A 13,889-nucleotide genomic window follows, 5' to 3' on the forward strand; every position below is an offset into this window, starting at 1 on the left:
TCCAAATTAATCGGAATAAGATAAAATTACGCCGAGGACTAGCGAAAGGGTATGGGATGATTGGGGGACACATGTTTGGCATTGGCTGTTTGCTGTCGACATTTGGACGCCGCTGTTTTGGCCCCGGATTTTTGGCCTCTGTTTGGGCTTATAGGTGGTGTTAGCAATTGGGCTAGGCTTAAAAATATTCGGGGAGTTTGGTGTTAGTTATGGGTGATGTTTGGGGTTAGATATTTTGGCCTTTTCGGTCTTCTTCCGATTTCGTCATTTTTTCGCCTTATTCCTAACTGTCTTTTATTCCGAAGTTGGCGTTGTTCTTATTTTGGTCAAAAGGCTGGGGTCTCTTTAAATATATGCAACTATAAACCTATATAATAAAAAATGGCAAGCAATTTAATTCTTGAACCCGAACCGAACCTGAACCGGAAAAGTCAAACGGTTTGACTTCCTGTTTTTTTCTTGATTTTTCTGAGTATACAGCATGGATGATAAAAAAATGATTAGACAAAGTAATTTATAACGTCACAATCGTCAATGCGAATTTGAGTTATTAACTTGCTTTCAGTTACAAACATCAATGAAAAAATAGCCAATGCGAAGTGCTCAAACTTTGCGGCTAAAAAGTGAAGATTTTTGGTTTTAGTTTAAGAATGATTTAAGTGCGCAAAAGCAAATTTTACTGCGCAATTTGTCTGGTGTGGCTACGCACCTTAGAGGGAACAGTGGGTACACCTCGCTTCGCTCACAATGTGCGCCGCAACGTTTTAAAATATCTCTAGGTGCGCCCCCTAGTAAAAAAGGTTAAGAAACACTGTTTTAACAGAATGGGCCGCAAAACCTATTAAATTAAAGGGGTGACGTCATGAGCTACGTCATTTCGTGACGTCATAAAGTAACTTATAAACATCCGCTCCTCGAGAGAACTAAGTGAATGTCACACAAAATGAGTTTACACATCATGCCATGGTACGACACAATTGGGCTGATATATTTCCTTAAATCGGTCCGCAAAAGCACACATTTGGAAAAACACACACCTTGCTTAACAATGATGGCTGCACAAGCGTATGGCTGTTAAAATGCGGCATTAGACTCAATTAGAGTCTCAGAAAAAAATATGAGATTAGGCCTTTATCCAAAAATGCGCGTTCTACACCTTTTGATGATGGTCGAAACAATTGTTTTGAATGAAGGCTTCTGAAAGTTAATACGTAGCGGGCCGCACATAAGTATCAGGCGGGCCGCAAGGTGGACATCCCTGGTTTAGATGGTGCAAAGAGACGCACGACGCATTTTGCGTTAAAATCGAAGTTCAAGTACAGTTATTTTAAACAAATAGCAAGTCCTTGAAATTATTTTTTTTCATTGATGTAAGCATTAAATGCTGAAAGGTATTTTTCTACTAAAATGGATTCATTTTTTCCAAAATCCTTAAGCGCACAAATGAGTTTTAGGCGCAATTGACAAAACACGACTTCGATATGAACGCAGCATTAAAATTTATGCCACCTTAAAACTAGATAAATAACTAATAAAACTAATTTCTAGAAAATATTTCCTTGGCTTTTCATTTTTTTATGTTAGTGTTTGTAAGAACTTAGTCCAGTGGTTCTCAACCGGAGTGCCGAGAGATATTTCAAATTCTTTAGAATTTCAATTATCTCTTTAGATAAGCTTCGGAAACAATTTTTTTGTGTACGACGTGCTAAAAAATTAAGAAGTTTTTTTTCAACCTTGTTGCACAGTTAACGTGATGTTTAAATCTCGTTTATTGTAACGTTACAGTTGAACAGCAAAAATACGAGCAGGGGTGCCGCGAACTTTTTATAATTTTTAAAGGGTGCCGCGTGCAAAAAAAGGTTGTGAACCACTGACTTAGTCATTCCGACATTTTTGATCATAAACCAGTTTCTTAACTGGGAAATCACCTTACTGCAATAAAATATAGATTGCTCGATTAAAAAAAATTCCGATATAAAAACGGATATCCCCAGTTCTTAAACGATTAGTATGAGCGGAATAGTTAAAGCTGCTGGAATAATAATATTCCGAAGATTAAGCGCGACTCAGCCAGAGTTTCTTTTGCTGCAAGCATCATATGGAACTCTTCATTGGTCACCACCTAAAGGTAAATTCAATAAACAAGTGGCAATTTCCCCCGATCGCTGATGTACACCTGCACTCATTAGTCATTATACATTGATTTAGGTTAGAATGGGGGTTAATGTTTGGGTGTTGGTGGTAATATTAAGATTAATTTAGTGAGTTTTGCAATATTTTGACAACTTATTCAGTAATTCAAATAAATTATTTTGTTAGCCTCGTAAATATTTTGCACTTTATATTAATCAAGGTGATCGCAACTTTCTAAGTAAAAAAGTTTGGATTGCAGTGACAGTGCAAGCAACGGTATGAATTTAACTTTGTTTCGGTTTGTTTAAATTTACTTCACCTCACTCTTCTTGTTCTGTTGCCTTTCTACTTTTGCGTTTTTCACCTATGACCCTGATTTCAAATGACTTAACTTAAAACATGATTTTAAATGACTTAATTTTAATTGACTTAACTTGGTCATCAGTTATTTATGCCAATGACTTAAGTTATTTTGCTAGTAACTTGACTTGGATCTGATTAATTTAAAAAATACTTATTTTTCCACTGCAACATTCAGGTCACGTTGATCCTGGCGAAGACGACTTAACTACAGCTGTTCGCGAAACACAAGAAGAAGCAAATTTAAACCGGGAAGATTACAAGTTGTTCGAGAACTTTAAAGTGGAATTAAACTACACGGTGAATAATAAACCTAAAAGTGTAATCTACTGGCTCGCTGAGCTGAAAGATCCGAACAAGCAGATAAAACTTTCTGATGAACACCAAGACTTGACTTGGCTTCCTATTCAAGAAGCTTGTGTTCGAAGTGGTTTTGACGATATGAAATCTGCCCTCGAAAAAGCAAATCAATTTATTGTTTCAAACCTTTAAGTAAGTTTCAAGGTATATCTAAAATATTGTGTATGACTTTTAATTGATTTTTGAAAGTTGAATTTTTTGTCATATGAATTAAAAAAATAGTTTTATTACATTTTTGCTAATATAGTATAGGAAATTGGCATTTCTATTTTAATCTGAAGTTATAAAAGCATATACAATGTCTGTCTTTTTTCAATATTCGTTTTTTTCTGAATTTTTTTTGTTTTTATTAATTCGTAAAACATTAACGGTTTCCATTTGTAACTTACTACAACTACCTATTGCAAAGCTTTTTTTACATCTTATTATTATTATTTTTTTTGCACGTATTTGCTTGATAAAAAGAAGAACAAACAAAAAACGTAACAAAAGAATTGAAAAACAATAAAACCAATAAAAAAATATATATTTTTAAATAATTTATCTTGATATTTAGCAATATATTTTATTCAGAAAGGTCAGGAGAAAAACAATTTTTGCAAATTGTGTCATTTTTTTCACAGGGTTTATAAAAAAAAAATATTTTTCCAAAACAATTAAAAAAATTAATTGTAAAGATATAAATTGTGGAATAGCATAAGATGGACTATTTCCCAACTTTCTATTGTGAGTGGATGAATTATATGAGAACTCAGGAGTTGGACTCTGGTTATTTTCTAACCGACTCTGCAGTCCTGGTCAAAAACATACAGATTTAGTGATAGTTGTAGGCTATTGTTAAAACCTGCGGTGTGAAAATTAAACCATTTTTTAAAAACATTGTAATTTGCTTAATAGCCCCAGTTTGTTAAACAAATAGCCTATGATTTTAAACAACTTTAAATTTTACACTAAAAGAAACAAAAATATTTCAAAAAACAATAAAAAAAGAGGGTCGCAATATAAACAATAAAATTTATTTAGGGTTGTCTCCTTTTCATGAGGCTTATTTAATAAAAAATATTAAGAATCTGCCACTTGAAATAAAATGTCTTTTTAAATAAGGTTCTAAGAACATTAGAGTTACAGTTTCAGCTGTGGTATTAATCGGCAAACGAATATGGTCCGTCGTGCTGGTGGAAAGATGTCACTTGGCACATTTCTTCTTCACTTACTGCCGCTCTCCCAATTTCTGCCTTTAAAAAGGTGTAAATTATTTTTAATTAAAAAATGTTTTTAAAACAGACGTAACTTTTGTTTGCCTGACTTTTTTTGGCATATTGTTGAAATCTACTGTATACGTAGTTCGTGATGATTAAAACAGGGTTCGGCAGCCACAGGCCCGCCATCTTTACAAACTGGACACGAGGCGATTCCTCATATTTTATGGATATTCCTCCGTGCAAATACAGTGAAGCGATATCTATTTGAACGTCTGGCACGTTTGCGTTCTAACCCAAAACTGGATTGTAAATTCGCTTCCCTAAACTATTTTATACCAACTTTTAATTGTGCTCATGGATGACGATGTGTTGACTCATATTTTAAACTAAAGAACTCAAATTTTCGCGCTTCGTATGGACGCAGGCGACTTCTCAATGTAAAACAAGTCTCAGAACCAAATCGCAAACAGTGTTTATTAGGAGAACGAATATCAAACCCAATATAATTTGTATTAAATTAAAGCGCTGATTCTAAAAAAGGAACAGGGGATTTTTTAAGTGGTTTTACAAGGGGTAAGGGGTCAGGGGGGTCTAGCAAGGGAAATGGGTCCAGTTACAAAAGTTCATACTTTTAGCACGTTAAGTCATTGCGGTAAAAAATAAGCGCAAATGACCGTTTTATATGCAAAAATTCCTAGGTCCATTCTGAATAAAAGTTGGTATAAACAACTGTCTTAAAACAACACGTTTTACCGACAAAATTGTCAGTTACATTAATACGGCCTGCCGAGATCTTTCTGAGTTTGGTTTGGGCCAACGCCTGGGTAAAGTTTACCGACCTCTGGGTCTACACGAATATGTCCATACTAGGGTAAATAAATGCGACTTACTTGATGTTGTAGAGTTGTTCGAATGTTAAGAACGAGATATCCCGCATCCTCTGTAAAATATAGAACTTGTTTTCAAATATATTTGGTGTTTTTCGAGTAACAAAAAAAATATCTTGTTGCCAAACGAAGAATATGTAAGTTTACAAGTCGGTTATATACGAGAATCATGCCTTAATTAGTCGGCTAAATGTATCATGGCAACCCAATTAGGGTTGTTATTTGAACTTTACATAAGAGAATGTCAGGGTCTATCATTATGAAACGCAAAAAACCTTCCCCAGCAGATTCCTGCTACTTTGATTGATAAAGTAACAAACTACGTTGAAGCTTTCATTAAAATGCCGGATCAGGCTTGGTATACATTGTATGAGAACTGCATAATCAGTTAAAGCAAAAACACACAGGAAGCAGCAAATTCGTACTTTGGGCGAATCTAGAATCCTTCCACTTTTTTAACTGTAACGAAACGAGTCGTCAAAAATTAAAACAACAAAAAAATATGGGATAATAAATATAATATTAGTACTTGATCCACCCAAACACAAACGCTAACTACCGCGAATAATGTAAGCAATAAAAACCACTGGACGAAAATGTGGTAGGATTCTAGACCAGCGCTTTTACTAAAAATTTTAATGTTTGTGAAAAGTTACTCACCAAACTCTTGATCAGTAGGTGCCCTCCTTACATCAACACTTGCACTTTGGCCAGAAGTCTGCTGCAAAGTTAATAAAATTTTAACCAAGCCTTGGCTAACAGCATGCTCTCACAAGGGCTGTGGAGTCAGTCAAAAATAAACCCGGCTTAGAAGTTACAGTTTGCATTCTGTCAATTATCGTAATTAAAATAACGTGGATATTCAGCAATTCACACTCAGGGCTGTCATCAAACCAATCCACCATAATACACGGTTGGAAATAATTACCATATGCTAAACCACCGTTACAGCTTTATACTGCGCGTCGGATTAGGGAATCTGAATCCCAACTCCGCATGTCTGGTTTCAACAGCAAAAACGCACACCAATATGGTTCATGTGTTGTAAATTTTACCTGCTTGCGACGGCGTTTTCATTAAGTGTTGATGTTTATACGAAAATATTTCGTATGGCAACATTAAAAGTTATTGCTCCAACCCTTTTTTTCGGACTTTAGTGTTGGGACAAGGTTTTTTTTTAAGGTTTGGTTTGGGTGACCGCTAAGTAGTTTTAAGAGACCGCAAGTGTTTCATTTAAATACCAAAAAGTTGCAAGTCCAAAATTTGGGAAACCGCTTGAGAAATTTGGGGGACCATTTCGGTCCTCCAAAACACCTTAAAAAAAACACTGGTTGGGCTCTAGACGTCTTACCTGTGGTATGATCGGCGTGTATTGCACGTTCATTACGTCATCATAGACCTCATTGTTGCTGACGTAATGGCGCCCTTGTATTACTGCGAATGTAAACTAAGTTTTGGAGTATAATGGCTGAAGGTTGAAGTAAGACGTAACAAGAATATCAAAGCCCATACAGAAGTAGGTGGCATTTTGAACGTTTCGAATAATTCTTTATTCATTTCCAACATCATGTTCATGTCACATCATGTTGAAAATGAATAAAGAGTTATTCGAAAGGTTCAAAATGCAACCTACTTCTGTATGGGCTTTGATATTCTTGTTACGTCTTACTACAACCTCCAACCATATGCTCCAAAAGTTGTTAAAAAAAGATTTGTTTGAAACGTTCAAAATGCCACCTACTTCTGTATGGGCTTTAAAATAAGTTAAGTTTCAACATTTGTAATGTTTTTTTCATTTTTTGCCTAAAATGTGTAATAATTTACTATCGGAGCGGTGCCCTCTGCCGCACACCACTTCTCGCATCGGCTCCGATCCGATATTATCGGACATCCCTTGCTAATCCTACGTCATACTTTCCGAACGACGGACTTTGAGCCTCCTTCTCCACCACAAGAGGGCTACAAGAGCCACAACAGCCGCCAGAAAAATCATAGAAATCAAAACCACGATCCAGGTGACGTTGGTGTGATTTTCATGAACCAGTGTGACAACGTGGATGTGCAGCTTTATTTGAAGCGGTTTGGCGGGAAAAGTTGATGATTCGACCTCGACCGAATAATTCCCGCCGTCAACTGGAGTAACCTGCAGAAAAATACGATTGAGCCGGTGTCATTTGTTGTTGGAGTTATTCACAGATATGTTCCTGAAAGTGTTTTTTACGTTCTAACCTGTTGAAAATTTTGGCTCTACATTTAAGTTTTTCATACATTCCTGTGGAAAAACACAGAATATAGGAAGAGTGAGAAGTGTTTTGATGCCGTACCAAGCAAAATGAAACTACAAACTTAGCTCTTGTGTTTTAAATACATTTTTCCAATGAGTATTTACATTTAAAACAAACGTTGATTAGTGACGTAGGGTTTATTCGAGTTTTGATTGTTAAAAATAAGTTGCGCCTACCAATGAGCGTTAAATAATACCGGACCAATCTCAGCTGAAAGCGATGGCTAGCCTACCTAATGTTGGCCTTGTACCGACACCGATACCAACTTATATCGGACGCGTGTACCGATACTTATACTTCTTATATCGGCTGTTTTTTTACTGTCTGTCTTACCATTTCACTTCTTATACGAGCTGTCCAGTTAAAGTTTTCACCAGCACCTTCTATAGATGTGACGAGGCTTGTAGAACGGATTCCTGCTGAAACAAAGTGAAACTAGTTAGACTGTGCTCTCAAAACAAATAAAGCTTGGTACTTTCATTAGTTGGTAAACAGCAAAATTACAGAAATCTATGAAGAAAAAACATCTTTTAATCCAATACGATCACACGAAAAACGTTTTTTAGCACATGCATTTTCGTAAGTCTTCAACACATAGATGTGAATTCAAAAAGTTAATTAATTCTAACAAACATAGGTTTAACAGACAAAAAATTTAAACTGCAACGGTAAGAACAGGAATTGAATTTTGTAGCATAATGGTTGGAGTTTATAGTAATACGTAGTAAGAAGATCAAAGCCCATAAACAAGTAGTAACATTTTGAACGTTTATAATAAATCTTATTGATTTTCAACAAAATAAACTTTTAGTTGCCCGAAATACCTTTTTTAATGTTGATTTCCGTCGGTTTCGGATTTGCGAGAAAATAAATTTTGCAATCACCCGGTTTGCCATTCGTCCAATCACAGCGTGGCACGTCATCCGTCAGTCGAGTGGGTGGATCTATAGCGGATGTGATGCAAGCATGACGTAACAAAAAGTTGAAGCAGATTAATTTTTACGATGAGTACAAAGCCAGAGATTGGTTTGCGCAAAATGACATTGTTACACGAAGGCTTTTGAGTGCTTTTTAAATAGTGAATATACTAAAAAAAATGCCGGAAAAGTATGTTGTCACAGTAAAGAAAACGTTCGATTTAACTAATTTATTTTCGCGTTCTTCCAATAAAGTGGATTCAAAACAAGATTCTTTCATATTTTAATTTCCAGCTAAACATCTTTCGAACAAATTTTTCTGCAAATTTTTCTAGTAAAATTTATTAAACTTATGTAGCGCCATTTATAGAACCCTAACACTTAAAATACGTGTAAAAACATCCTTAGAACTTTTCACATTAAGTCTTATAACCGTTTTCATTTCTTATTGCACAACTTGTGCTTTTCAAGCCCAATAGTCCCTCTGGTAAATCTATTTGTTCCCAAGAAGGACGAATACAAGTCGCCTTCTTTAGGGTAAACCCGAGGAGCTTTTTGATTAGTGCCCTATTATGCCTAAGAGCAACAGTTTATGCAACAAGAACGCTCACAGGTTATATTCAAGACGTGTGCTTTCGACTTCCCTGCTTCTGGGTGGTACTTTGTGTAGTTTGTCACGGCTTGGCAGAAGATCGGCTCAAGGTTGTGATCACGATTTGCTTGCAAAGTAAATGCCTTGTTCTGTATTGCAAATAAGAACCAACCAACATTATTTAGATTAACAACATATATAATACAAAATTTATTAAATATTTATCTATACGGAAAAAGACTCTTGTCTATTATTAAAATCGCTAAACAAAGCAGGAGTAAAATTTTGTTTTTCTTAGCAACATATTTCTATCCTAAACACCATTAAAACGTATTTGGAGAATATATTGCCAAAAAATAAAACAGCCTGTGGTGAGATTCGAACTCACAACCTCGGTCGTACCTAGACCGTCGCTCTACCAACTGAGCTACACAAGCTTAGTGATGAAGTAATATAAAAAACATGAAGCATTGATGTACACTATTGGAAAAAATATATTGGATCAGCAAATAGGTTTTTATTATTTAAAAATAGTCTTTCTCGTAATTGTTCTACAAGGTGTCGGTGTCCTATTCAAGTCTTCTTGAGGGTGAATTACACCGAACGCAATTTAACTTTTTATGGTAAAATTACCTTTTGCAAAATGGTGGCCTGGTTTCCAACTTGGAACCTCGTTGTCTTTCCAAGTGGTGTGACGTCATCGTGTTGGCAGGTGAATATTAGCTTCGAACCAGCCTTAGCGTTGAAGGTTCCATTAAGGGTTACGTTCGGCGCCGATTCTATGGTGGCCCAGGTGTTCACTAAATAATTGCCGATTTTAGAAAAAGGAAATCCTATTTTAATTAAGATCCTTGGAACCTAGTGTTTATCACTCTATGGGCCGCAGCCAAAATAAGGTTGTCGTTTAATTTTGTTGGGTCGCCGGTGGTTGAATTTCAAAGCAAGATTTCCATTAAATTTGAGCTTAGTGGCAAAATACGAATATGTGTTGACGTAATATAATTAAGTATAATTATTATCGTCCATCGTGAACTTGCTGTTGTGCCTTTTTCCCCTTCACACTTTTGTAATGATATTCTGTGCCTTCTTTCTTTTTTCCCCCACCTCTCTCTCTCTCGTGTGTCTTGCGTTTAACTTGTTCTTAAGACAACTCGAGCCTAGCTACAAGGGATTTTTAAGTGCTAATAATCCGGACTGGTAAATATCGCTGGGTCGGTGTTAGCAACATTTTGATAGGAATCACATAATATAAGGAGTCTCAGGGACCGAAAGTATTATATTTAAATGGCCAGAATCAGGCCTGCCTATATTACCTTTTACCTAACCCCAAACCCTACCCCTGTACATCACTTACTCCCCTAATAATTCCAACCCTAACCAATTTTCTAACCCATACAATTTCCCTACCAACCCCAAACAGGGGCAAACAATCGTGCCAATACAGCGGCGCCCCAACGGCCCGTTTAAACTAGAACATCCAAACTCCGACACCAAAACAATATTGTTCTGCTTTAGGTTTTGACGCGTTTTAGGTCTCATTTGTGTCCTGGATTAGAATAATATTTTACCCGTTGTGTCGTTGACACACGTCACAGTTGCATTGATCACGTGGTAAATGGCGTACAGCAGGCTACAAGCGGAAGAGCTTGAGTTTGCCACAAAAACATGGTTTGTTTCGCTTGTGATCAGCTGCAGGTTCTCTGTGTTCACTTCGTCACCGAAACCAAGAGCAAAAACTGACACGTTCGATCTTTGAGCAAGAGAAAAGCTGTGGAGAAACAACAAGTTACAGCAGACCTTAGAATGGTTTGTTTTGTAAATAGTCAAAATCATTTGTAAAATAACTCAAGTCCTATTTAATCCAAACCAAGGTACTAGCAAAATAACTCAAGTCCAAGTCAAGTCATTTGTAAATAGGGGTCCACACATTATAAGGTTGTATTTCCAAGCGAAACCCTTAATATGAAAATTAGAATCAAACAAAGTGGGCGAATCTTCGCTATATGATATAACTTTTATCTACCTTTCGTTAAAGTTGTCTTGGTCGTTCGCGTTTCCATCTGTGAACACAATCAAGACCTTCTGCGATGAGCTGTCTGAAGCAGCGAAATCAACCTGAAAAGACAACCATGTTAGGGTGGCAGCGAAACTTGTGCCGACGACTAAACAGCAGCAAAATACGAAAAAGAACTTATAAGTGCTGTCTTTAATATAGGTCCTTTGAAGAAGTCCACAGTCAGCACCAGATTTGTAAACGAGTTTAGACTTTTTGATGTAATCAGTTGTCCACAGTTACCGAACATAAGGGCTTACTTAACTCACTATATACTCATAGCTTTTTAGTGAAAAGTATTATTAAAAGCATGACAAGTAACATAAATTAAACTTATGAATTAGTCGTTTATTAACTACTTTGAAGGATGTTGTGCCCAAACGAAAACTTTTTTTTCCTTCCTGTTCGATTGTAGGTTGATTTATCAAAATGTGAATGAGAATGTTAGAAAGGTCCGATGTTTCGGTTTGTGTCCCGAAACCCGGCCACATGTTAAAGTAATATCTCGACATAATTGGACTTAAAATCGTCCGAAGAAGAACTACTGTACATCTGTCGGAAAAGATCCTAAATTGATCGGAATAAGGCCTAAATAGACAAAACAACATATGAAACTGCAGGGAGAGGGTATGGGACGATCGGTGTTGACCTTTGGACGCCTGGAGACGTTTGGGCGCCGCTGTTTTGACACCGGTTTGTTTGCGCCTTAAAAGTTATGGGTGGGGTTAGAAATCGGGATGTGGTTGAATTATTAGAGGAGTTAGTGATGTACTTAGGGGTGGGGTTTGGAGTTAGCTAAAATGCTGTATGGGCCTTATTCCCTGCTTGGTCTTATTCTGATTTGGAAGTAATTACGACTGTACGTAGGTATTAGTTAGTCCTGTTTGGGTATTATATCAAACTTTGTTCTATTCCTATCTTGGTGTTTGTAAAATTTTGGTCTTCCGCCAATTTATTTGATTTAGAATCGATACCATCCTAGTATCGGACGAGTACCGATATTATCAGACATCCCTAGCTTTCGTACATTACATTCAGTTCCAAGCACTTACTCACCTTAATTGCCCGCTCCATTGCTAGTGCGGTGTAAGTGTTTGGTGAGTTCATCTGTATTAACTTGCTGTCGATCTTGCTCCGAACACATTCTATGTTTGCGCATTCCCCAAGCTTCACAACGTATAGGTAATACTTTGGGTCGGACGAATTGAAGTCTGGACTGAAAAACAAAAAAATACGTTAAAAGTGCGAAATAATACACCGAAAGCCATTGCAGACTCACCGAATCTGTCGATCAATGATGCAAGCAGGGCAGGCTAAAAACAACTAGACTGTGGTGAGGTTCGAACTCACGAGGGTTTTCGAAGTATTTTACTAATTGCTAGAAGTCAGGTTTAACTTAAGTCTGTGTCAGTGTCCAACTTAAAAAATTCCAGTGTTCGAAAACAAAGTCCAAGTCTTTTTGCATAAAAAACAAAAAAATACGCAGACAAAGTCATCAGTTGCCCAAGTCAAGTCAACTTCAACAACAGTCAGATCAGTGATATAAAAATAAATCAAAACCATTAAAGTTGGAAAACTTGACCGATTATCAGCAATACCTCATTAAAATAATAGCAAAAACGCGACGTAAGTGAATTGTTTTGCGTGCAAAAATGTACTATACCTAATAAAATTTAATAAAATATTCAACCCAATTTATTTAACGAACTGACGTAATTCCAAGGTAATTTCCAAGTCATTTGTCCCAAAGACTTAAGTTAAGTGTAAAAAACATTGTAAACTCAGGTACAAGTAGACGTACTCATAGAAGTTGTTGTCCCCGTATTGCAGAATACCAATTCGCGTTTCTCGATTTGCTCCGATCGAAAAACAAATTCGCAACAAGCTGCTTCTCATTAATCCGAAGCTGTGGGGTGACAGCGATGCCGAACTGTCCACTAGGAATACTACGTCAAGGAGGCGAGGTGTATCAGATCCTGTATTAAATGAAAAAGTAATCAAATGAAAATATAGCGAAATAAACTTATAATTTTACAAAACTACTTATTTCTTTAGCTATAATGTTGTAAATAACTATTTTTTTTTCATGGGAACATGTTTCCCCTGCTTATTAACTACACTATAATTATTTGTTTTAAGACCAATTTCCCTTTTTTTTACTTTTACTGATGTATTTCATTTCAGTGAGTAATTTTTTCATTTAAAATGAGCATCAATATAACATTAAAAAGCGAAAAAGGATTAACGGCGAGAAATATTGATTATCTTTTTTTTTACACTTACCGATGGCGGTGGAGATACAGCAGAAAACAAATATCACAAGCTTTAAAATAATCCAAATCATGTTTCCAAATCAGAACCAAGCAGAACTATACTTGTGCAGTTTCACTACATAACACAATCAACTGCAGGCCCAGTTGTTTCTGGGCAAACGAACGTTTTCCGTTTTATGTTTTCGTGTGGGCGAACACTTATCTGTCGTGATGACGCGCTACGTGGGCATACAACGACTTTTTGGTCGCTCACAAATTACAACATTTTTATCTATAAGGTAGTAACGAAATCTATGACAACGCATTCCAACCATAACGTTAAGTAACACTATAATTTAACTTGGGATGTCCGATGCTTAACATTTTATTGCCACACCCGATATTTTGGACAAAAATTATCGCGATCCGATCCGGGTCACGTCTTTATTAAGCTTACAAAGTTGCATAGGCCTACTTTTTACGGTGTATTTTTTTTAAATATAGCTTTATACAACAAAAAATTGTATTAGATTTTTGTTGGAAACGTGTAAAAACGTGACGATCTTTATACTGCGATGTTTGAAGTTACAATATTGCAATTGCAAAAAAACGTACAGCAAGCAAAGTGTTTTAGGACAATTTACCTGTAAAAGTAAATTTAACGGAATTTTTATTTATTTGTGTTAATTGCTGTGGTATTTAGCTTGCTGGTTGAAAGGCTCACATTCTTTGATTACCTGAGAGATCTCGAGTATTTGTGATTATAACTTCGTTGAGCGTGTATATAGAGAAAACCCTTGTTAAAAATTGATTTCCTAGCCTCCCATATTTTTTGCGTCCTACGTGCA

At 36.2% G+C, this 13,889-nt stretch overlaps 2 protein-coding genes across 2 annotated transcripts; one reads left to right on the forward strand and one right to left on the reverse strand.

Moving 5' to 3' along the window:
* The first annotated feature begins 1,957 nt into the window (after positions 1–1,957).
* Positions 1,958–3,266, forward strand: LOC146170481 (bis(5'-nucleosyl)-tetraphosphatase [asymmetrical]-like). Its single transcript, XM_083390202.1, has 2 exons — positions 1,958–2,128; positions 2,672–3,266. The coding sequence occupies exons 1-2, from the start codon at positions 2,011–2,013 to the stop codon at positions 2,983–2,985; spliced, it is 432 nt and encodes a 143-aa protein (XP_083246328.1). The 5' UTR covers positions 1,958–2,010; the 3' UTR covers positions 2,986–3,266.
* A 174-nt stretch (positions 3,267–3,440) lies between these two features.
* Positions 3,441–13,212, reverse strand: LOC146170482 (uncharacterized). Its single transcript, XM_083388715.1, has 14 exons — positions 13,073–13,212; positions 12,591–12,765; positions 11,846–12,005; positions 10,760–10,851; positions 10,305–10,504; positions 9,370–9,536; positions 8,756–8,885; positions 8,052–8,171; positions 7,561–7,646; positions 6,857–7,085; positions 6,294–6,376; positions 5,603–5,663; positions 4,946–4,995; positions 3,441–4,088 (listed from the first exon to the last, which is right to left on the reverse strand). The coding sequence occupies exons 1-14, from the start codon at positions 13,131–13,133 to the stop codon at positions 3,996–3,998; spliced, it is 1,707 nt and encodes a 568-aa protein (XP_083244841.1). The 5' UTR covers positions 13,134–13,212; the 3' UTR covers positions 3,441–3,995.
* Positions 13,213–13,889: the final 677 nt, after the last annotated feature.

The sequence above is a fragment of the Ascidiella aspersa genome, chromosome 1 (genome assembly GCF_963924565.1).
Source record: "Ascidiella aspersa chromosome 1, kaAscAspe10.2, whole genome shotgun sequence".
NCBI lineage: Eukaryota > Metazoa > Chordata > Ascidiacea > Phlebobranchia > Ascidiidae > Ascidiella > Ascidiella aspersa.